A 24,700-nucleotide genomic window follows, 5' to 3' on the forward strand; every position below is an offset into this window, starting at 1 on the left:
ACCTCCATCGTCTTTGTGAGAAGGATCCTTCACCTCTACGATTGTATCTTAAAAGGGATTGTATAGTTTATTATATGGAAATTATATAAAATTGCATAGATTTAAGAAAGAATTCTCCAGTTTCATGGCTGGGGGTTGAGTGCTTGGGGGTGACAGGAGCTGGTGTTCCTGCCTGCTGTCCCCAGCCCTCGTGCTGATCCAGCTGGCGCCAGTGGAGATGAATGAGTTTGCTGATGTTTCAGAAGTACTCAGGGTAGTCAAATCTAAACCTGTCTGTGAGGAGCTGGAGAAGGACCTCATGGTATTAGTGATAAAACAGAAGATAAACAGCCCCACTGATCCCCAAGCAATGAAGCTCCAAATTAGTTGTGTTCGTGGTGTCACCACGAGCAGGACTCCGCACCAGCACCTCGTGCTTCCAGAGTTTAGAAATAAACACAATGGGAATGGTCAGGAAAAGGATTAACAAAGCAAAAACCAGATTATGTATGCTAGCCCTGTATTGCTCTGTCCTGAATGGCACTTACAGATCTGGTAAAATCCAGCAAGTAAATCCATGGGGAACTCAGGTGGGAGCAATTCCCACACCAGGCAGGGCCAAGGGCTGGAGGCGCAGGAGGAAGAACATGAGCAGGATGTGACAGAGATGTGGAAAATTGTGGGATAAAAGAACACAAACAGGGAAATATGACACCAAACCAAGAGGCAGGACACCCATGACATGGTCAGGAAGCAGGCTTAAGTAAATCTTACATGCCTCAGGTAAGAAGCTGTGACTTTTCATGGGAACAGGTGTTCAAATGGCTTTTGACACAACAGAAGAGGGTGATTTCAGGGAGCCTCCTTGCTGCCTTCCCTACATATCATTGCTCCTCACAGAGGAGCAGCTGGAGGGACCGAGCTATGGCAGCACTCCCTGCACTGGACCCTTCTCAGAGTTGCACCCCACAGGTTTCTCTGGAGCTGCAGAACAGGCTGGTGGTAATAGAGGGAAAACCCCAAACAGCCCCAAAAGAGACCACAGGAGGTTTGAGACAAACCTCCATTTCAGGAAAGTGTGAAAGGAAACACTTAATGTCCTAATATAATCTGTGGGGATGGCTCAGTGTCAGAAACTTGCATCTAAATATTCCCTTCAAAGCTTAGGGAGGCATTTAAATTGGGAATTGGATTGGAAATGTCCCTTGGTATGAGGTTTGTGAAAGCAAAGACTAAATGACGGGCTCTGCAGGTCTGGTTTTGCTCTGGACCTTCCCAAAGGAAGAGCCAAGAAACAAGGAGGAGTCAGGGAGCAGAATGGAAATACTACAGACACATCAGAGGCTTGTTTACACTTCAAAGCCAGTTTGGATAATGCAGGGCGTGAACCAAAAGCACAAAAACTATTCCTATTTAAAATTATTCCAAAGTAGGAGCGCCCTGTTCTGCATCAGCATAATCCACATTTTAAATGGATTATGATAAAGGAGAGTAAGGTGCTTTTGTGCTACAATACAGGTTTCCCTACATGGGGCTATTTAGGATAACTATCCTGAAATAATTCCATTTGCAGACATCCTCTGGTGCACGGTATCAGAGCAGAGCAAGCGACGCTCCGACACAGGATGAAAGTGTGTGTGTGTGTGTGCACACTGTAATATCCAGGCATGAAATATCATTTCCTAATTTAATCACATTATGCAAACCTGGCTTGGCTGGGGCACTTTGAATATCAAGGAATTCTTAGACACAGCACGGATGAGCAATGCAGACAGAGAATCAGGATCTGCCTCCAGTAATTACACACCACATCCATGGGGTGGAAAATACTTCCCTCCTCATTTTCCTTTTTGGGTACCTGCAAGTCTTTGGAATGTTTTATGAAGAACAGTCTGGTGCCTGAAAGGCCAGGACACCTCCAATGACCTGTGAGTGGGAGGAAGTTACATGATTTGGATTCACTTGTTGATTCCACCACAGATGCTCAAGATGAGTAATGGACACATCATATAGGAGCAATTTTCCAAAAGCATCAAGACTTCCCAAAATTTTGGACCCCCTCATTCCTGCAGGCACAGAGACACTTCATAAGAGTCATGCAAGGCCAATTTTTGTCTGTACTGAAGTCCCCTCCCAGCTCACTGTCAAACAAGGCCACCCCCTGACAACTCCTCTCCCTTTCCATCCTAAGAGAAAAAAACATTTTACACAACTCCAGGCTCAACCCCAGTATAAATTCCCACACTGATTACAAATCTCATCGTGGGAAAATACACAGGATTGTGTCAAAGAGTAAAAATAGATCCAGGCTCAGGGTTTCTACGCTTGTTACAGAACATGCTGGAATTTCAATTCTAAAGGGGAATGAAACAAAAAAAAAATCTTTTTTGAATTAATTTTGAATGAAGGACAAATCCAGGGAAACCACATACCAATCCTTGACAAGTGGAAAAGAAAAAGAGAGAAACTCTTCAATCCCTAAGAGTCAGCTGTCCCAAGGGCAAACCAAGGGGAACATGGAGCTGTGACTGTGCTGCATCATTAACACCAGGGAGCAGAGGCTGTGTTGGAATTCCACACAGCTTTGGACAGACTAAATAATTACCTTTAAACAGGCACCTTAAAAGCAACAGGGTAATAACAGCTCTCGATGTGAAACAACCCAATAACCAGAGTTTGCTGACCTGTAGTTAATGCATTCCTTCCTATAGGAGAGTCCATTAAATTCCCAATTTTACATGCAGAATCCAAGGAGCCACATGGCCTGTGAGCAAGGGAAGCTTTTCCTGGCAGTGCAACTGCATCAAAACACCAACACTGGAAATGTTTTCAAGTCAAGCAGTAAAATAAATGTTATTTGTGAGGATGACATGATGCTCTGAGATTACTGGTGTAGACCTTGCTCTCCCTGTCCAGGTCCAGGATGTGGAACCTTCATTATCCAAACAGAGCTGGCACAGAAAGTCTGACCCAGCCATCAGCCAGAATGTGGCCATGCTGAGGCACAAGTTATCACTTTGGTCTTCCCACCTCAGCTCCTTTATATGGAAAAGAATTCCCACTGTGGCCACCTGAGCATTTCCATAGGATACCATAAATAGCAGTAATAATTCCAGACATAGAACATCCACTCATGACTGTGGTGCTAAAGCATCCCAGAACTTTTGCAAGGCAGGAAAAATTATGGCAGTGAAGTTCTGGATGGTTCATTTGTATGTTTTTATACTCACACCTTCAGATATTTCTGATTTGATTATTTTCAGCAGAGAAAAGGATAAAATCCCTGAGATCCAGAAGGATTTCTCATCAGGATGGCTTTGGTTTAGTAGCAAAGGTTATAGTCAAAGAAAATGTTAAATGGAGATAACTCAGCTTTTTTGGGGGTGTGAAATGAGTTCAGAGAAAGATCAATTTATTTCTCCAAGCCAAGAAGTTCTGAAGCATTTCAAGATGTGTCTGGATGCTTCAGCTTCTCACCTGATAATGGCTCTGCTGTGCAGAAGCGCCTTAAACCCTTCTTGAGCTTTTCCACTGTTTAGAGCCTTAAATTCACTAAAAAATCCCCAAGAGGCAGCATTTTCTTGGTGTAACTGAGTGACTTACAGCCAACAAAAAACAACTGGTCCATCATCTTCCTCTGGCCCAAAATTCCACGTGTTCTGTGATTCTATTTATTAGCTCACAGAACAGAGATGTTTCAGCTAATTCTGCAATGGCATCTTGGATTTCTTTATCCTTAACACGTGCTATAAGTAAATCACATTCTCCCATTGGACACTTGAAGTCTTCCCATCAAACTTTTCCTTTGTCACAGACCTGATCAAAGTGGATCCATGGATTCTTTTACTGGATGAGATTCAGAACATCAGTGGCTGAAATACCAAGTGCCTTTATTCAGGAGTTATGAGAGTTTCACCTGGTGTTGAAGACCTCATCACCAGCCACATGGAATTCTGACCAGATTCCTGAGCAGATTGGATCTTCCAAGGAAGTTGCTTTTCCAGAGATATTTTTTCCTCAGAATGCAGCAAATACTTTCAAAAAAAGGAGCATTTCCTATGAAAACATTTTATCTAATCCAAATATCTGTCTCTGTTTTAGGAGGGTTACGTTAATCTTCCCACAGTACCTTGTTGTGCCATCAAACATCAAATCCTCATTGTATCAGACCCTGTGCTGAAACGTCTTTACCTGCAAATTTCTATTTCAAGTTTACAAAGGGAACAGTTACCTGCACCTCACTGAAAACAGATGTGACATGAAGAGCTGAAGGGATGTGGGGAGTTTAGGAAATCGTTGGGATTCAAACACAGATAAATCAACTCAAGCACCATAATTCCAAAAATTCCCAAAATTAATTTCAAATAGATAACCTGTATGTTTATAATTTCATTTCCAATTATAAAAAACTCTCTCCTTTAAGAATCTCTGTTCTACTTCACTACCTGCAAAAGCTTTCCAGCAGGGAGGAATATAGGATGCAGACACTGCTGAGGAGGAGGAGGAGGCTGGTGGAAAGGCCAGTTTGCTCAGTTTGGACCATGAAAACAACTTTTCTTACACCCTCTTGGTAATGTGCTGCTGTTTTGCCTCCTAAATGGACCCTGGCACCACAGGGAATTATTTAAGCCCAGGCCTCCCACTCCTGACCCATTTTCATTTCATTTCCTCTCCCAGCCCTGTCATATGGCAGCAGCACATTATATATTATATATTACAGATTATGGCTTTTGGAGTTTCCTGCTAATTTGGTCATCACAGGGATCCTCCAGGAGCACACAGTAATCACCATGAGAGATGAGACCAGTCCTGTGGCACAGACAGCCCTGACTCAGCCTCGTTCAGGTTCTCTTTGTGAGGAAGATGGGGTTTGGCACAAAACTTCTCCAAAAAAAACTCCTCCAAAATTCTCCAGAGCCAAAACAGGCACAGAGCATCCACAGCCCAGCCCTGCCTTGTCAGGGCACTGGGAAAATGGGAAAGTTTCAGACAAACTGAAATATTCAGCTCTCCTCAGGAAAGTGAGGAAGAACCAAGAGATGGGAAAACCCTAAGGATCATCTTTCAGAACATTTGGTATATAGACCATTTAGAGAAAACAAAGGTCTTACCTGGTAAAGCAGAAAACTTAGATAGAATGCTAAAGAACTTAAGGAACATTTTTGTTTTAAAGTATTCCTAAAAAAAGTTGTCAATGCCTTTGAACCTGCTGAGCCAAGGAGTAATTCACCAAATCCTGTGAGGAAAAATAGCTCTGTTCAGCTCAGCTTGGGGCAAAAATGTTTTCTATTAATTCCATGTGTTAATAAGCTTTTTCACAGCTTTTGAACATAAAGAACCTTTTGCTTTAGGACTCTGTAAATTTTGGAGCCAACATGGAAACCAAAACCAAAACTGTAACTGTGTGGCTTCACAGCTCCTAAACACATCAGGAGGGGTCAACCTCAAATCCCTTCCTGGCTTATGTGAACATGGAGCTCACACAAGCAGCCTTCCCCTGGCTCATCACAGCACAGGCCATCAATCCTGAGGCAAAAACCAACACAAAAACCCTTGGAATATCAGATGTGCCCAAGTAAAGCCCCCAGAGTGATGCTCTGGGCAGGTTTCTCCTGTGTATTGAGTGAACACTGTAAGACAAATTAAATTAAAACCATGTTTTAATTATTTTCTTTTTGAAGGTGCTTACTAAGAACTAGGTGAATTTAACGATGATTACAAAAAAAAAAAAAAAAAAAGACAAACAGGTTTGAACTGTATCATTTTAAATCAGAGAAAATAAGGGATAAGTAAAGCCTATAAATCCTTTCATATCCCAAACTCAGTAACAAAAGTTTCACATACAAGGAACTGCTGTCCAAAAAAAGGAAAACCACCAAATGAGCTGACAGCTTTGGAAATGTTTTCCTAATTCCCGTGTCAGAGCCTGGCTATGTACTTGAAAGTTTCTGATTCCTATATAATCCAACTGGGCACATTTTAATGACACAGACAAGTGCATTTTCTGCTCCAGCCAGGCCCATAATGCCACCCTTGAGCCACAGCCTTGGCACACTGCAGGCTTGGTGGGAGGGATCAAATGAATGGTTTGTGATATCCCACATTCCAAACCAGCCATTGCAGATCTTTCCTGATTTGTTTTCTTCAGCAAATTGTGTTGTGGGATCACAGAAAGTCCTTTGAAAACAGTACCATGTGGTGGAAGAGCTTTTCCTCCCTGCTGATAAAATCCTGTGAGCATCCTCACTGTGAGCACACAGCTGTGAATGTCCAGAGCAGGACTGCAAGGGAGAATTATAATATCCTAAAAACCTTGAAGATTTACCTTCACATCCCTGCTTGTCAGTGCTTGGATTAACTACGACAGGATGGATTTCAGCTGCTCTTTTTGGGGTTTTGGCAAATCACTGGCTATCTTCCTTTGTGAAAATATGGATAATTGCCAGTTGTGGCACAACTGCCTAACATTTGTGAAAAATAAAATAAAATAAGCATCTTCCAAAGGAAGAAAGAACCCTGTGCATCCCACCTGCCACTGCTGAAGAAGGCTCTGTTCTCTCCATGAGCTCTGTGCCCACCAGCTGATCTGCAAGGCAGGAAGAGGACAAACCAGTTTGGGAGAAGGCAGCAGCGTGCGAGATCACTGCCCTCTGCTGAATCCAGAGCTGGGGAGACACAGGTGCTCCCTACAAACCAAAAACTTTGGGAGCAGGGAATGGCATCAGCTGCATTCCCAGAGCAACATTTGGTAAGAGGAGATCAATCACCACTGAGGCCCATGGGTGTTTTGGTGGTACAGTAGCAGGTTATTGTCAATAATCCCCAAAATACTGACACAAAAAAAAAGATGGAGTTTCCTTTGGCTGATGTAAATTAACTTGAGGAGATCCACAATTTTCATGTTTGTGCATAAACACAAGAAATATTTAACAACCTCTACTAAGCAAAAGGTAATTTAACCAAATCAAAACACACCCAACCAAGAAATCACTTCAGAGGATTCAGTGATTAGGTTGGCCCCACCTTGTAGTGCTTAGAGTTGATTTATAGATCAAAATTTATTCCACACTTGCTGGCATTCATATTTTGGTTTTCTTTCTAAAGATTTGATCAGCAGAATTTAGTTTTTCATAAATCTTATTAACTTTACTGAATTACACAGGGAAAAATACCATCCTGGCTGCTCAGAAACAGATCCTTTTAGACACCCTCTCCCCATGCCCCAACAGCAAAGGGTTTTCTCTGCCTTCCACAGCTGTCTCGAGTTAAACTACATGAATCAGCTTATTGGATAACAACCTAATTGCACATTAGCACAGAAACAAAACACTTAAACTGTCACTTTACATTTTCAAGACAACTAACTTATTTTTTAACATAGTCCTCAGCCAGTCAGAGATCTAAACCAACATAGTCATGAAAAATCGACAAGTTGAATATTTTAATTCCACCATTTACTTTTTTTTAATCTATTAAAACAACTAATGTCTGTTTAGCTTGATCAGTGAAAATTTCCTGCACTAAATTACTGTTGATGGCTGATAAAAACACACGGAAAGCCTATGTAAGGTTAAACCCTCAAAGAATTAAAAATAGCTTGAAGGATAAACTTTTTACAATTAGGATAAATTAATTTTTCCTTAAATATATAAATATAGTCCTTCACAGGTAGCAGAGGGGTTTTATTCTTTAAATGCCAAGTTATTTAATACAAAATATTCTATCCCTGCTTCAGATGGAAAATGGATTCAACCAAATCCTATGAGCATAATTTCTAGTGTCAGCCCTGGCATGGGCTAATGCCTCTTGGAGGAGCCTACTGTCAAAACTAGAGACAAGAGCAAAGGAAAACACATCCTTGGGAGAGCTCAGCCTGATCTCTCCCCTCTGCTCCCACATCTTGACTCTGGGAAGTGACAGCTCCATTTGGTGACAAGGTTTCTGCCAGTGACTGATCATCATGAACAGAAGTCAAACTCAAGGACTGCTGAGGATATGCTGTAGGATTGATCACACACACTTTATTTATATTTTTGTTAGTGTTATTATTGTTGTTATTATTATTATTAGGCAGTCTCATGAATTTTGCTTAGGACACTCAGGTTTGCACTGAAACCCAGTCCCAGCTTGAGGTTCTTCACCTGCCCAGGGCTAGAGCATCTCTTGGTTTAACAGAACAGGGCCATGGATTTCTTGAAGAAATCCTGGGGAAAGGAAGGTGAATCAGCCTGGGGGACTTCCCCTCACCAGCAGCTCCCCACAAAAGTGAATACAGCAGGATGGGAGACAGTTTCACCTTCCAGGCATTTCAGTTTTTGACTGATGTCCCTGCTTGGCTGTCACTTCACTCAAGATGACTTGAGTTGTGGAGTCACTTTTAGGCAGCAGAACTGCCTTGGCACCACTACAGATTTGTGTGAGACCAATTCCACAAGGCAGCTGAGCTCTGATGGCTCCTCTGGGCCAATACTTCTGGTCACAGGGAGGTCTATTCCAAAACACTGATTTTCTTCCATGGAAAGGTGTAATTAACACCAAGAAAAAGCCCTGTGAGTGCTGCACCTATGCTCACATTCCTCTTCCAGCAAAGCACTCAATGTAGCCTAAGGCACAGAGAATCTGTAAACTGATCTTGGAGCCAACTCCAAGCTCTGGAGAGATGAGCTGGTGATGGTCTTTTCCCCAGGAAAAGACTATCCTTAAACAGGAAACCTAACACGAGAAAAAGGGCCTTGTTAACTCTTTGGGCCCTGAGGCTTTGAGAGTAAAACATATGGTCAGAATTACCAGGCAAGGCAAGGCAGAGAAGTTTACCATGGCCACAGTGCCCCAGGAACAAGGCACCTTGACTACTACATTCATTTCTCATAATATGAACCACAAAAATTAGTACAAAGCAGTATTTCCTTGCAGTGCTCAAATATTTCAGATTTATTATGAAAGAGGTCTGTCATGACAAATACAAATGGAGAGGTGAATTCTTTCGAAAAGGGATTCCTGGATTGTAGGCAAAATATGGTTTTCAGAGGCTTTAGGGCTAAACTTGAAGCAGGTAAGAAGTTTTCTATTCTTTCATTTAACTTAAATATTGGTTTTTCAAACAGATTCCATGTAATACTGTCAAAAATGAAAACTGGCTTCTGAATTTGAGTGTCAGCACATTTTAAAAAGTAAGTTACATAGCAAAAGTATCACACTTTTCCTTAAGAAGTATGAATTCTTGGAAAGTCCTCAAAAATCCTTTGTTAGAGGCTATAGTCCAATCTCATTGTGGGCCAGTTCTTTTGTTCCTGGTTTGGAATCAAGGGCTGTATTTATTAATTCCTCGAGGTTGCTGCTCCATTGGCTTCAGATGCAACCCCTTGGATCTTCCTTTCCATGGGGGATTCAGATCCTGGGCCCTGCCCCTGGGCAAAACATATGTTCCACTCCAACCTGGATCCAACCAGAGAATAATTGTTTTATGTTTATTAATCACCTGCATGCAAATAGGTGCCAATAAAAACTCCAGGCAGATTCTCTGCCAGGCTCACATGATCCAAGAGCTCCACACCCCAGTTTGGTGTCTGAACAATGAATCCCTCCAATGAAGAGGCATTGCTGCTTTGATATGCAGTGACAAAAATATCACATCAGCTCAGCCCCTCTGCAGTGATGAGTTTGAAATGAGACAAGAAACCTGCAAAAACATTCAACATCAGTGGTAAAATAAATTAGAGATGCTGCATTAAGCTAAACAAGTACATTAATGCAACACGAAGGGGTGAGATTTCAGTGGCAGAACGACAACGCTGCGACTCTGCTCGTGTTAAATGTGACCTGCCAAGAGGAAATCATCAGGCTGGGGACTGCTGAGTGTGAAAGTTTAAAAGGTTTTCAAGAGATAAAGTGAGTTTTAGCAAATTGTTTCAGAGTTCTGTGCCATTTGCCTTAAATAAAAGCCATTGCAGCCATTACAGCAAAACCAGCTGTAATTAAACTCATTTGGGGAAGAACTGAAATACAAAGCCTGATGGGACTTCAGGGAAGAATTAGATTTAAGTAAGAGGCAGGGTGAGTTAAGGTACTGGAGCTGTAAATTTCTTCTGTGTCATTAAGCAAGTCTCAGTCTCATCTAGTTCTCATCCATTCCAGAAGACAGGAATACTTTAAGACTGACAACTTTTTTTGGGAAGGATCGAACCTTCTCAAACACACCACTGAGGTAAGACCAAAAAGCTTAGACAAATTAACAGTGAAGTCTGTCACTCACCTTTTCCAGCTGAGAACTTGGGTCTTATGCCACAACACTCAACTATCAGTCTGCACACCATCTTGTACACATCTACCCTATTTCCAAGATTCTTTTTCTGAGCTTTTTCAAACATAAAATAAGCACCCAGAGCAATTTTAATGCCAATTCAAGTAGGGAAGGAGTCACACCAAAAATGTTCTCAGAAAAACCACTTCTGGGCAGACCACAAGTATCAGCCACATGATAATTATCTGAGGCTGTTCCATGAATGGGGGTTTTATAGGGAAGTAGCATTTTGAGTCTAGATGGATCATCAGAGATTATTCTCAAGGAAACAAGGCTCTAGTTAGCTGAGAGTAATTCAAAGATTTATGAAGAATGCTGCAGTTTAATTTCTCACTGAACTGCTTTCATGTACTTTTAAAGGTACAGACACATCAATTAAGAAACATCACACAACTGTTATATTAGTTTCTATTTAAAATACTACTTAAATTCTATTTAATATAGTTATGAACCCACCGTGCCAGCAGAATCCTCTTTCCCAGTAACAGAACCATTGCCAGGTGAGTTAGAAGTGCATTTTAAAAGCCATTCTACTTGGAAATCTTTGTATCAATCTAATTCAAGTGAAAAAAAAAACCAAAAAAACTCTAACAAAAGCAAATTAGGTCTTTGAAAACCTGATTAATATTTCATACAGCAAAGAATGGTAACATCTTTGAAAAAATAAAGTAGATGCTGTATGTTTGGCATGGACCACTTGCCTGGAGTTTGACGAGCTTTACTGATGAGAAGGATGACAGCACAATGTCATCTAGAAAATACAGTTTTCCCACAAGTAAGAAATTTGGAGAGCACTAAAATCTCAGAAGAGGAAAGATAAATAACCTGAATGTACCCCCATGAACTGTAAATCAAGTTTCACCTTCACTGTGGAACAATTCACTCAAATCCTCTCAGGAAGGATCAGTGGAATAAAAAGATAAAACTGGCTATATAAATGTCAGGCTTTATTTGAGCTCCCACTGCAGTACATTACTAGTGCGCTTCAAATGAATAGAAAAAAAACCCAAGAGAGAACAAAACAAGAAGACTGCTGAAGAAAGATCTTGGGGGTTAGGACTCCACTTTGGCAAGGGGTATATTGTCCACTTCGTGGATGCCCTCCTTGTCAATGAACCGGGCGTTGAAGGAGGTCAGGTTGAGGATGAAACGCTTCTGAAGCTGTTCAGCAAAGACAAAAAGACAGAAGAAATAAGATTCACTCAAATAAAAGAGAAGAGTATAGTTTTAATTTCCATACTGGTTCTAGTGACCCAAAATATTAGGAACTAGAGTGGGTTTCTTCACTGCTCAGGAGTGAATTAGTGGGAGTTTGTTGCACGATTATCAACATTAGACAAGCCTCAGGTAAAGATGCAAAATAGCCAGGCCTGCTAAAAAGGAAGATATTAAAGCAGGAAAACTGGAGTGGGCCAAAATTTTGGACACAAAGTGTATGTATCACACAGATACTTCAAAGAGACTTCTTCTTGATGTTACATTCAAATCAATCTCTTAAACTCAAGGATAAAGACTATTTTCCTACAATAAAAGCCATGGTGTCTGAAATGTCTGGATCCTAATGTTGACACTAAAATTGGTCATGAACTTTAAGGTCAAGGCTTTACCTCAGGTATCACTTCACAACCTGGAAAAGAATTAGTATATACTTCAAAGAGTTCTTAAGTGTAACACAAGTGACAAGGATGCTGCAGGATGTTCATAAGAAAAGTAAGAGGAAAAAGTCTGGATCAATATTATGCTAAGCACGCAAAATGCACAAGTTTACATTCTGGAGGACGTGAACCTTGCAAAGGCAATGCAACTGCCTGTAAATCCTTTTCCTCAGTAGCTATTCCACATCTGGCCAGTGCCTTTATTACCCTTCTGGCAAAGGCAGCAAGAAATGCGACAAGAGGAACAGGAAAGTATCAGCGAATGAATGCAAACAAACATTCCTTTCTCAGGAGCATCAGGGCCTGAGTTCAGCAACTCACCTCCTCTAGACATTTTTTTAAGAGCTCCACAGCTTCCTCACGTGTGATACCTGAAAGGGAAAACATCCACAGATTGATTTCATTAGAGGCCATCTCTCTCCACAGAAACTTTTATTAAATTTAAACAACTTTTCAGCTGAGCACCAAAACCTCTCCTTCCCAGCTCACAGAAAACACTTTCCAGATGTCCCGAGGACGCCCTGCTCCGCAGTGCTCACGCCCCAACAAGCCATTGAGAATCGATTTGTTACAGGGAATGGGAAGCATGACGGAATTCTGCCTCCCATGGCCAGGGCCTGGCTCAGAGAAGCCCAGCCACCTCCCTCTCCTACAGTTTATTGCAGCTCTAAATCAGCTCCAGCTGCCCTGGCCGGCTGCAAGTCCAGGGCAGGAGGTGGAGATGGGTTTAGTGTGATGTTCCTGCTGGGTATGAGCTCAATAAAGGACAAGGCACGTGTGGGATGCTCCTGTTATTCTCACACTTCAGGATAAAATCCAGCACTCTATAGGGGTGACAAGCCATGACAATGAAGTTCATTATTTTCCTCTGTTCCACAAGGAATGGTGAAAATGGAACAATAGATTGTTAAGGGACATGACTAGAAAACAAACAGGGTCTAAAACTTCTTTCTAGGCTTTGTTCCAGACCTGCATCCACTGCTCAGACAAGTGAAATGAAAATGATCAGTTTATAGCCACATTTAATGAAGGAGGTAGATGAAAGGATTTCTAATCGCAGAGCAGAGATAATAACTTAAACTCAGCTTTGCACACAGGAGTCAAATAGTTTGTAGCTACAGCCAAAGATGTCAGATTAACAATATTCTGTGCTTTGCACTTTTCCTTATCTGCACAGTGGGGATGGGGCCATGTATATTCCTTGGCACAGGATAATGATTCTAAAACTAAAAGTTTAGACAGGTACAAACATGTACAAGAGCTATGGTGAGCAGCTGCCAAGTGCACAGAACTGTATCAGTTTAAAACCTCTCTGCTGCCTACAGAAGCTGTGGCTGCCCCATCCCTGGAAATCTCGATGGCCAGGCTGGACAGGGCTTAGAGCACCCTGGGATAGTGGAAGGTGTCCCCATGGCAGGAGGTGAAATGAGATGAGCTTTAAGGTTCCTTCCAACCCAAACCATTCCATGCTCTGTGTGATTCATCACCACTACTTCAGAGTGCTGGAGATGATCTATCTTTTCATCTGAATGTTTTTAATTTATCATACACAAAGCCAATCCAAGATATGGAGCAATAGCATCTGGGACTGACTTCTGAATATTGATACACTGGGAAAATGTACATGTCAGAGCCAACAGAAAAGCAAGAAGATAGAGCTGTCAAACTGTTATTTATTAAAAGCAGACTACCAGCTGCCAATGGTCCAGGAAAGTCTAATCATGTTTTAGAATAACTGAAACATCTTTTACTCCCAGTCTGTTATGCTGTAAACAGGAAAAAAAAATTAAGGAGTTGACTAGTTTTCTGTTACCATGCTAGCAAAACCAAAGGCAACCTTTCGTGCTCCATTTATCTAACAAAAAGTCGAGTTCCAATCTGCTGCACCACAGCAATGCCACCTGATTCAGCAAATGTCAGTCTCGCTGGTTAATAAACTCAAGGCCTAAATTGAAGCAGGAGAATTTTCCTGTCCAGTGATCCACTCACCTGGCTTGTAATAGCGGTCAAGGATGCTGAGGGTAAGGAATGCTCCATATCCATGTGCTGCAAAAGGAGTCTTTGCCAGAGCTGCCAGGTAGTCCATGTAGTACAGGGCAGGGCCCTCATGGTCATCGTAGCCAGCCAGGAGAAGGTTCACATGGTAAGGGGTCTGCCAAGAGAAGTGATGTTTTTGTTAGAGCACTCACACCAAATCTGAATCCTGATTCCCTACGCACCAGGGAACAGCAGCAGAGATGATTACCCAATTCCTTATCATAAAATGCTACATCAATCCTGTCTGCAGCACATTGTGGGTCTCAAGCTAAAAATGATTAGGTCTTCTGGTAACATGGACTGCACAAGCAAATAAAAACATAGAATCTGGTGTGAAAACTGCATTAAAGTTTTTAAAGTTTAAATGTGTTGGGAAAGCTGTAAAAAACCCCAAACACACTGATTTTCAAGAGAATAGGAATTCTTTCACCTCAACATAAAATTTGTGAATTTTTACTGCTGACACGTGAGCACAACATGAACATTTTGCAGTTTCTAAGAACTCTTTGTTCATTGAACCTGCTCTTTGCTCTCTTCCCAGTGCCCCTCCCTGTGAGCATGGCCCGTCTCAGCACGTATGAAACCTCTCGCACAGTGCAGTTACACACAGTGTCCTGTTCACTGGCAATTTGGTTTTTATTGCATGTACCAAGTTTAATCTTTAATATTTGGCAGCTTACTCCATGTTCTGGGTTTAGTGTTCCACCATCATGAATAAATCAGACATCTCTTATTCTCCTACATCTCCTTCCAAGATCTGTACTTTGTAAAACCATGAAACACACGTGCACTGTATTATTTTTAAACATAGGATCAGAAAAAAGTTGGTCATTGTATGTATTTTTAAAAGCAGCTTTTATATACTTCCAGTATTTCCATATCTACACAATGTTTCTTATTAAATTAATTGTACTAACAGGATATCTCCAAACTGCTGGAAAACCTAGATCAACAAAGCAACAAAATAAGAAAAAAAATGATGATGCAACTACCAGATTAAAAAAGCAAACAAAATTTCACCCTAAAGCCAAAACATTAACTGCATCATAAGAAAAGTTCATTTTGATACTCAATACAGTAAATTTCCACATACACACACAAAAAAAAAAAAATCACACGCCACTATATTTTTACTTTCAGACAGTATGAAAGAAAAAAAACAGGCTACAGTTATATATAAAACATCACTTTAAATTGTGTGATTTAATCTTCAAAGCATCCAAGAATATTTGGAAAGAAGTTACCATGCAGCTGTATTGGTTTAATTAGGCTGTATTTCATCATTTATTTATTCTGAAACATCACACAAGTTGATATTTAAGAGCCATGACACAAGATCACTCAAATTATTGTGTGACTTGGAATTACCAACATTGGCATATGCAAGATACTCAACCATAAATAAATGGTGTTATACAGCCTTAAACCCATCTGTAAACTGATTTTCAGTTTTAAGTTCTCTTGCTAATGGTCTCTGAGACTTCTTAAAACTCAAATGCAAATAATTATCCCCCATGCCTTATTATTCTAGAAAGGCAGGATTTAAACATTAGTAAATATACATAATCTATTTACTACTTCCATGATTATAAATGAAATTTGCAGCATAACACCTCGATGCTGTGACTGGAATTTCTTATACATCCCAATCCTTTTGTCCACTCCAAAGGCAGACTTCCTTGACTTCTGTACCATGGTCCATACCAGCAATTCTCAACTCTTTACTAAGTTACTGTGGTTAAAGGGCCATCAAATGAGTGATGACCATCACTCCAGGACATTATTTTTAACTCCAACTTCCCTTCCTACAGAAGCACCATTTCTCATCCCAAGTATTTTTGCACTTGGCACTGTTTGATTTAAAATAATGACAGCAATTAGGAGATGTGTGAAATTGTTCAGAATTTACAGCTGAAGAGCACAGCTGTGCCAAAGAGCCCAACCCCAGCTTGGTGGTGACACAGTCCTGTGACATCTGGCGGAAGCCAAAGTCACAGCGAGGGGGGAAAGGTGGGAGCAAGGAAACCTCCTGCCAAGTGTGGACATGGGGAGAGGAGCTGAAAGCTGCCTTTGGAATCCAGCCAGACCCTGTCACCTATAATTAAACAGCATCACAAGCAGAGACTGAACTTCATCACCTTTGGAGGGCAGGGGGCTTTTTTTCCTACTTCCCCCTGCCCTCCACAACCTCAGTAGTGAGTTCAGTGTACTAAATCCTGCAGTGGATTCAGCAGGTGAACCAGGTGAGGTGCAGGAACAGGTAACCACAGAATGGTGGAATGATTTGGGCTGAAACAGACCTTAAAGTTCATCCCATTCCACCCCCTGACATAGGCAGAGACACCTTCCACTGTCTCAGGTTGTTCCCGACCTTGGACACTTCCAGGGATCCAAGGAAGCAGTCACAGCTTCTCTGGGCACACTGTGCCAGGGCCTCCCACCCTCACAGGGAACAATTCCTTCCTAATATCCAATCTAACCCTGCTCTCCTTCAGCTTAAGGCCATTCACCTCCATGAAAGCCAAAGCCCCTTCCAGGTTTGCCTTGATCAAAAATCACAAAGATTCATTTCAGATGCTGCTTTGGAGCAGAAATCTTGTGTTTTAAAAAGAGAAATGTCGTGGTGACTATCAAGTAGAAGCAAAGACAACAGTGATTAATGGACTTAAGACACAAGCCCAGTGTTATTACACTTGATACTTTCCACCAAAAGAACAATTTCAAGGCACTGCCTTGTGAGCCATCCCCAAGGTATCAAGAACTTGGACTACAAGAGTCATGAGAATCCTAAATAAAATCTAATGGGTACCAGGGAGGAACCCAGATGGTGATGAACAATGCAGAACAAACTCTATTTTGATCTTGGCCACAGCAAAAGTCTAAATGCCTGAGAAAGTCCTGCTGCTGTTTAATCTTCCCTTTCATACACCTTCTGGCCTCCTATAACAGCTTCAGTCAGTGAGTGACAATAAAGCAACAAACTACCTTTTCCCCACCAAACTTTTTACTTCTCAACTATTTTCCCACTCCTAACAGGAGGTGCTGGCATGGTTTAGCTTTTAATTTTTATTTTCATGATCTACAATTACATTAGCAGCCTCCAGGAATCCTTTATGCAGTTTCAAGCACCAGTGTTAATCCTTCTGGTATCCCACATATTATGACGAAAATGTAACAAAATTCACAGGGAAAAAAACAAATCTGATGGCAAGGCTTGTATTGTAAAATTCTAAATGCCACAATGAAGTTAGAGAAAAAGCTTCTGCCTGCAACGTGGAGATCAGTGTAGTGTGACAGCAGTGTCAGAGAGCGCCGTGTGCCCTGGGGCGTTGCCATCTGCACCAGAGCAGCGTTTTGTCTCTGGTAAATAAACACATCTGCCTCTGCCAGTGTCCTCCCCACTCTGCTGCCCATCTGGAGCAGGTGAGCTGGAAGACAAGCATGGGCTCAGCAAGGAGTGGAGCCACAGGGAGGATCAGGCCCCAAGGGACGTGGCACAGAGGAAGACAAAGGTGCCACATCAGTGCTGCCTCCTGATGGGCAGGTTTACCAAAAAGCCTGTCAAAGGTACTTTAGATCATATGTAAGAAATAGCTGCCTCTGCTGAAAGGTGTCAGGACACTCAGACTCATCTGTGCAGGGCAGTTGTCCCTGAGAGGAGCCACCAGCACCAGGGCCAGGCCCCAGTAGCATCACTGCTTCACATCAGTCTCAAGAACTGCACAGGAATGCACAGAACACACACAGACCTTCCAGATCACACCTCAACACAAGCTAAAGCAAACAGCACCACTGCCAACCATCACCTGCCAGCCATGCAGTTGGATGAAGCCATTAAAACCAGAAGAGTAGGGCGGAACCACAGAATATCCTGAGTTGGAAGGTACCCCCAAGGAAAATTTTCTACCTGCAGCTGTGATATGCATTAGAAAGGAGAACAATAATCTCTGGCTGTTCCTGTGCATGAGTTCTGTAAGAATTCTCACTCCACATGTGTAGTTCTCAACAATACAGCTCTGAGGTTAATACTGGCCTTTATTTGCTACTGTAAAACCTGATTTCAGGCCCAAGCAGTGCACTGGTAGAACAGCAACACAGTTTAACCCACACTCTATCCCCGACAGAGCTGATCAAATTCATTCTCAATATCCTCTTTCTTCCTGTTTTCTTTCATATAGCACATTAACATTCTTCTCAATGAAATACTTCCTAACCTTAGATCATTAAAGGTTTGTTTGCCCCCTCACAGCAGCTTTTTATACTTTGAAAAAAATCACCCTGGGAAACATCGCTAATTGCAGTTCAGTAACTTGAAAACACAACCTCAACTTGGATGTGGTATTTACCAAAAGCCTCATGTTGCTGTTTACAAAAGGCACTTGTTTTCCTAAGAACATCAAACAGCTTTGCTCTATGAAATCATTTTCCAAGAAGATTAAACGGATTTGGAGCATTTGCATGAAAACCCACAACCTTATCTCGATGTTCAAGAAGTTTAATTCACTTCACGTCTGCAGTGTGTGACAAAGTGTTTATTGGGCCCAAGGCTGGAATTTTAAGTCTATGGCTGTATCAGTTATTGATAAGTGATGTGATAAGTTTTTAAAATAAGGACATCAAGTTCTATTTCAACAATGTGAACTCACAGAATCTCAAAATCACTGATGTTGGAGAAGACCTCCAAGGCTGAGTCCAACCTGTGACCCATCAACCCCTTGTTACCCAGACCAGAGCACTGAATGCAACGTCCAGTTGTTCCTTGATCCCATTATGTCCCTGAGCAGCCAGTTCCGAATCCATCACTACAAACAGCTCCCACCTTTTCCAGACTCCACTATCTGAGGATGGAAATATTCCCTGGAAGCCTGTGCCAAAATCTCTCAGCTATAACTCACCCGACTCCGGAGATAGTCTGCGAGGTTTCGCCGGGTGAAGTTTGCAGCTGCAGTGGGAGACAATTCATAACCTGGAAAAGAAATGTGACTATTTATTTGCCAACAGTCCAAATCATTCATGTTTCACCTCCCACCTTCCCATGCCTTTTTTGAAATAACTAAATGTTTTTTAGTGATAAAATGTAGCGCCTTTTGTCTAATTCTGGTTTATTCTGAAAGCTACAAGCATAAACAGGGCCCTCAGACTTTGGGTAGTTCATATCTGTATGGACCATAGAAACACATGGCTTCAAAAAATTAAAATATTAAGGACATGTAGCTTGACTTTTTTGTCCAATATATCAGAAGAACTGCTGACAGCATGCAATGGACATATTAAGAGAATAATAAGTCTGTCAGTGAAATATTTGTGTCATTTATATTGCAGAGAAGTTTGCTGGGATTTGGATAAACCATTTAATTTATACTGTACAATCCAGACTCTATTTCTGCATCCTGTCTGAATTATCACCTTTGCTGGACACTAAAAATGCAAAAATCTTTACAGAAGGTTTGAGAACGGCACTTTCCATCAACATTCACCTGGAAACCACCCTTAGCTCTGCTCCCAAAGCCCAGGGCCTGTCCTGCTTCACTTACCATTTCTCATTTTGTAGAGCTGAACATTTTTCTGGATGTATTCTGCAAACTGCACTGTGTCTCCAGGCTCCCCCACACACAGCAGTAAGATCTTTTCACTCATCTTAAACATTTTGTCATGATCTAGGCAAAGAAAAATGATGTTGAGTGCCACAGTCACAAGGAAGAATAAATTATTTTGCCAATATCCTGACACATCAGGACTTTACGGAAGAAAGAGATTTGGGTAACTGCATCATGACCTGGAGCATCAGTAAAAAGCCTTCCTGAGCACACACTGACATTTGGTTTCTCACAGCTGGTGACACAGAAAACAAGAGTTGTTGAAGAGAAACAAAGCCCTTCAGGAAGGGAGGCATCCCAGAAATATACAGTATTTCCTACCTTACAAGCAAGGTAGGAAAGAATAAAGCTTCACACAGAATATTGTGTTCAAAGCATAAGGTTTTGCTTCCCGGGATCAGGAGTAGCAATTTTGCTCAGTGACTATTCAACTTTATTCAAATATTCTGCAACGGAAGCAAATAATTTAATATAAAGTTGAAATATCAACACACTGAGCAAAAGCAATTTTAGGAAATCCAGACACAAATTCTATGTCAAATTATGCCCTTTTCCTTAATATCCAGCAATCCCAAAACCCAGAAGTTTACATGAATGAAGCTTTTCCAGAAACATTTCTTTTGCTTGTCATTTTTTTGCGGGGAAAAAACCAAACCAAACAATGAAGGAGAATGAAAATTAAAGTAATGATTATAAATCATAACAAAGCCTATTTATAAACAGGAAATTAAGGAACAGTAATCCATATTTTTAGTCGTACTGCAGTTTAGAACAGTTTTGTGTTTGAGTGGATCCAAGTTGTTGCAATGATAGTGCTGGAGACAATCCTGTGCTCACAGAGTCTCCTCTCACCAGAGCAGGTATCTGCTGGAGACAATCTTCACAGAATCTCCTCTCACCAGAGCAGGTACCTGTGCTGGAGACAATCCTGTGCTCACAGAGTCTCCTCTCACCAGAGCAGGTATCTGACACTTGGATATCCCAGACAGACATGAAGCAGCTGTTGGAGTGAAGGGAAAATCCTTTCTCTCCACTGAGGGCCTGGACAAACACCAAGCCTCCACCTCTGAGCTTCCCCTCCAGCTCACCAAATGGTGCTGAACAATCTCTGCTGCAAGACAGGCACCAAGTGTCACAATCCTCTAAAACCATGTCAAAAGTCATCACAGCACTGGAGCTGCTGTCTGGAGCTCAGGGAAAGTCACTGACACTGCCCAGCCCTGCAATGCCAGACTGGTTTGGGTTGGAAGGCAGCTTAAAGCCCATCCCCTGCCATGGGCAGAGACACCTTCCACTACCCCACATCCAGCCTGGCCTTGGACACTTCCAAGGATGGGGCAGCCACAGCTTCTCTGGGCACCCTCACCGGGAACAATTCCTTCCCAACATCCCATCTAACCCTGCCCTCTGGCAGTAGGAAGCCATTCCCTGTGTCCTGTCATTCCCTGTGTCCTGTCATCCCTTGTAAATTGTCTCTCTCTCCATCTTTCCTTTCAGGTACTGGAAGGAGCAATTAGGTCAAAATTTCTCCAGGCTGAAATTTATTTACAATTAAATATTCCAAATATAGATCTGAAATGTATGGGTTTCCCCCTAGCAAAAGCAACTAAATCCTATGTTCAAAGTACACATTTCTTAAAGCTTATGAACAAACCTATTTGGAACAAATATTAACCCAGAAAACATTATTTAAAGTGATAAATTTTTTATTTTGTATGTACCACCAGCTTTCACAACCTCTAACACTGCTCCAACTGGCTATCACAGACTTGAAGTGAAACATTCGAGGTAAAAGCAGTGTTATAATACTCTTATATAGATTTATTTATATTCATTTGTATAAATCTACCAATCCTATATTCTACAACTTTTTAAAAATGAGCTACTAAAGCAGTCTTTAGAATAGAACAAGCTTCAGTTTAGGTCATTGCAACAGCAGGAAGAAAAATTGATTTTAGAGAATTCCAGCCATTTGGTGATGCCCTGGATGTTTTACCACACAAAGAAACCAAAGCCTTATTTCAGTCTGGTGCTGTGAATTTCACTGCTACTTTTAGTCCCCCTAATGCCTTTTCTCCCCACTAATTACGTATTACCAGTGAAATAGGCACAAATGAGCACCTCCTGTCACACATCGCTATCCCTGTGTTTTTTAACACTTTTACATTGCTCAGAGCGAGGCTTGGGATCACAACACTCACCTGAACAGGTAAATTAAGCTGACAGCCCAACACAGAGCGGTCACACTCGGTGGAGATTGGAGACTTTATCCAGAGAAAGCAGCGATTTAAACCCCGCGTTGGCCCTACACTTCCGACAGCCACTAACATCCCTGAAGAGCTGCAAGCCAGAAAGGCTTTGGGCTGTGAGCAGCCTCCCCTCAGCCCGAGCGGCGGGCCCGCCGCACCCCAACCGCGCACACCCCCGCGGCCCCGGGACACCCTAGCGGGCCAGCGCTTATCACAGGACCCCGGCGCCTCCCAGGCTCTCACCGTGCTTCATCTGGATGATGCTGGTGGCCGCCACGGTGTCCGCGGCCACCAGGACGTAGTCCGGGCCCTGGATGCCGATCAGGTACTCCATGGCCGTGACACAGCGCGGGCCCCGCCGCGCATGCGCGCGCCGCTGGCGTCAGCGCTCGCGAGAGGCGGGAGCGTGAGGGGAGCGGGCGGGAGCGTGAGGGGGAGATCCGTCCGTAGGGAATAGCGGGGTGGGTAAAGGCGCAAAGGGACAGGGTGGCCTCGGATCTGAGGGGGTTCAGATCCATCCCTTTGGAGTAACGGGATGGGTCAATGTGGAAAAGGACAGGGTGACCTCAGATCTAAGTGGGTTGAGATCCATCCCTTTGGAATACCGGGATGGTTCAAGGTGGAAAAAGGACAAGGTGGCATCGAATCTGAGGGAGTCAAGATCCATCCTTTTGGAATAATGGAATTGTTAAAGGTGGAAAAGGACAGGGTGGCCTCGGATCTGAGGGGGTTGAATTCCATCCCTTTGGAATAATGGGACATTTAAATGTGGAAAAGGATGGGGCTCCTTGAATCTGAGGAGGTCAAGATCCATCCCTTTGGAATAATGGAATTGTTAAAGGTGGAAAAGGACAGGGTGGCCTCGGATCTGAGGGGGTTGAATTCCATCCCTTTGGAATAATGGGACATTTAAATGTGGAAAAGGATGGGGCTCCTTGAATCTGAGGAGGTCAAGATCCATCCTTTTGGAATAATGGAATTGTTAAAGGTGGAAAAGGACAGGGTGGCCTCGGATCTGAGGGGGTTGAATTCCATCCCTTTGGAATAATGGGACATTTAAATGTGGAAAAGGATGGGGCTCCTTGAATCTGAGGAGGTCAAGATCCATCCTTTTGGAATAATGGGACATTTAAATGTGGAAAAGGATGGGGCTCCTTGAATCTGAGGAGGTTGAGATCCATCCCTTTGGAATAACGGGATGGTTAAAGGTGGAAAAGGACAGGGTGGACTCAGATCTGAGGGGGTTGAGATCCATCACTTTGAAATAATGAGATTGTTCAAGGTGGAAAAGGACAGGGTGGCCTCAAATCTGAGGGGGTTGAGTTCCATCCCTTTGGAATAATGGGATGGTTAAATGTGGAAAAGGAAAAGGTGGCTTTGAATCTGAGGGGGTTGAGTTCCATCCCTTTGGAATAACGGGATGGTTAAAGGTGGAAAAGGACAGGGTGACCTCGGATCTGAGGGAGTCAAGATCCATCCCTTTGGAATAATGTGATGGTTAAAGGTGGAAAAGGATGGTGGACTCGGATCTGAGGGGGTCGAGATCCATCCCTTTGAAATAATGGGATGGTTCAAGGTGGAAAAGATCCCAGAGACACAACGTGGCTGAGTGAGGCACTGACGTTGGAACAGACCTCCAAGGTCACCCTCAGCCCAGCACTGCCACTGTGCCCTCCACTAAACCATGTCCCCAAGTTCTGCAGCCATGTAAGATTTTCACGGAATCATCAAGGTTGGATTTAAGATCATTCAGTGCCTCAGCCAGCACTGCCTCTGGAGCCACATCACCCAGCTCCAGAGCTGGTGTCCCTGGACACCTCCAGGGACAGTGACTCCACCACCTCCCCAGGCAGCCTGTTCCAATGTGTGACCATGCAAACAGTGAATGTTTTTTTCAATATCTAATGTGAATCTTCTCTGTCTCAGCTCGAGGCCAATTCCTCTTGTCCTTCACTGAGCTCACTCTTGTCACAGTAGGAGAGATGGCCTCAGCTCTCCCGCCCAGAAACATCTTCTCCATTACCAGCTTGCTCCAAGTCTCTTCCAGTCTTGGACACTTCCACCCAGATGTTTCCAGGTGTGCCTGTAATGTGGATAATTAATAACAATGGAATTTAAATCCCGAGCCTGGCTCTCCCGGCATGCAGAGCAGGCTGCCAGTGTCTCCCTTCAGTGCTTGCTTTCAGGGGCACAGCAGCATTGCAGAGGGATTGCTCCGACCTTGGGGTGCCCCATTTCCCTCCAGACATTTCCCAGGCTAACATCAGTGTGCAGACACTGTTCTCCTTGCCCACCACCAGCAAAACTCCTTCCAAGGGTCCTCATTATTGGCAAACGTGTTGGGGAATGTCAGTGCCTGGTTCCATGAATCCTACAGGCATCCCTCTGCCTCCCAGAGCTGCTCTGCTCCTCACTCCCAGGCCCACAGCAGAGTGTTTTCCCTCCACCTGTGAAGGCAAGAACAGGGAATCCATCAGAGTGTGCAGGTGAAAATTGATTGTAACCTGCCCTGCCAACAGCTGATTAACGTTTGTATCTCTGGCAGGATTGATCTTGCAGGTGAGAGCGTTGCAGAGTCCAGCTGGGGCCCTGCTCCTCAGCTGGATGCTCCTTCCCTGGGCTTCTGTCATGGTCTGCTTGGGGTGGGGAAGAGGATTATCCACTGTGGGCAGCTGGAATGCCAAGGACAGGGTGTTATTTCTCAGGTTTGGCATTTCTCCCTCCCCAGCAGTGCAGACCATCTCCCCACTGTGATGACTTTGAGTTCCCTCTCCCAGTCTGATTTGTCGCTCAGACCTCATTGAGGTGGGAAAGCAGCAGGCACTGCAGGCTCTGCTACACAAACCCATGCTGGTGACCCCAAAATGATGTCCAGCATTGAGT

General features: G+C 42.9%; 1 protein-coding gene across 2 annotated transcripts; it reads right to left on the reverse strand.

The window, feature by feature from the left end:
• Positions 1 to 11,205: 11,205 nt before the first annotated feature.
• Positions 11,206 to 22,157, reverse strand: PSMB2 (proteasome 20S subunit beta 2). Of its 2 annotated transcripts, none has more exons than XM_021554792.4 (6): positions 22,061 to 22,157; positions 19,506 to 19,628; positions 18,867 to 18,937; positions 13,924 to 14,086; positions 12,256 to 12,305; positions 11,206 to 11,440 (listed from the first exon to the last, which is right to left on the reverse strand). In XM_021554792.4, exons 1-6 carry the CDS (start codon positions 22,149 to 22,151, stop codon positions 11,333 to 11,335), a joined length of 606 nt encoding a protein of 201 aa, XP_021410467.1. In that variant the 5' UTR covers positions 22,152 to 22,157; the 3' UTR covers positions 11,206 to 11,332. The 2 variants fall into 2 exon arrangements, with proteins under 2 accessions (XP_021410467.1, XP_085415924.1); XM_085559798.1 differs by lacking the exon at positions 22,061 to 22,157 and adding an exon at positions 20,480 to 21,004 and having other exon boundaries at positions 19,506 to 20,432.
• Between the last annotated feature and the right edge of the window lie 2,543 nt (positions 22,158 to 24,700).

The sequence above is a fragment of the Lonchura striata genome, chromosome 23 (genome assembly GCF_050655825.1).
Source record: "Lonchura striata isolate lonStrDom1 chromosome 23, ASM5065582v1, whole genome shotgun sequence".
Taxonomy (NCBI): domain Eukaryota; kingdom Metazoa; phylum Chordata; class Aves; order Passeriformes; family Estrildidae; genus Lonchura; species Lonchura striata.

Excerpts from the sequence above, each read along its gene's own strand:
- PSMB2 (XM_021554792.4), bottom strand. The coding sequence starts at position 22,151 with ATGGAGTACCTGATCGGCATCCAGGGCCCGGACTACGTCCTGGTGGCC. Across the intron at positions 14,087-18,866 it reads CAGACTATCTCCGGAGTCGG|ACCCCTTACCATGTGAACCT; the intron begins GTGAGTTATAGC and ends TTCTCTTGGCAG. Across the intron at positions 12,306-13,923 it reads TGACCGCTATTACAAGCCAG|GTATCACACGTGAGGAAGCT; the intron begins GTGAGTGGATCA and ends TTTCCCTTTCAG.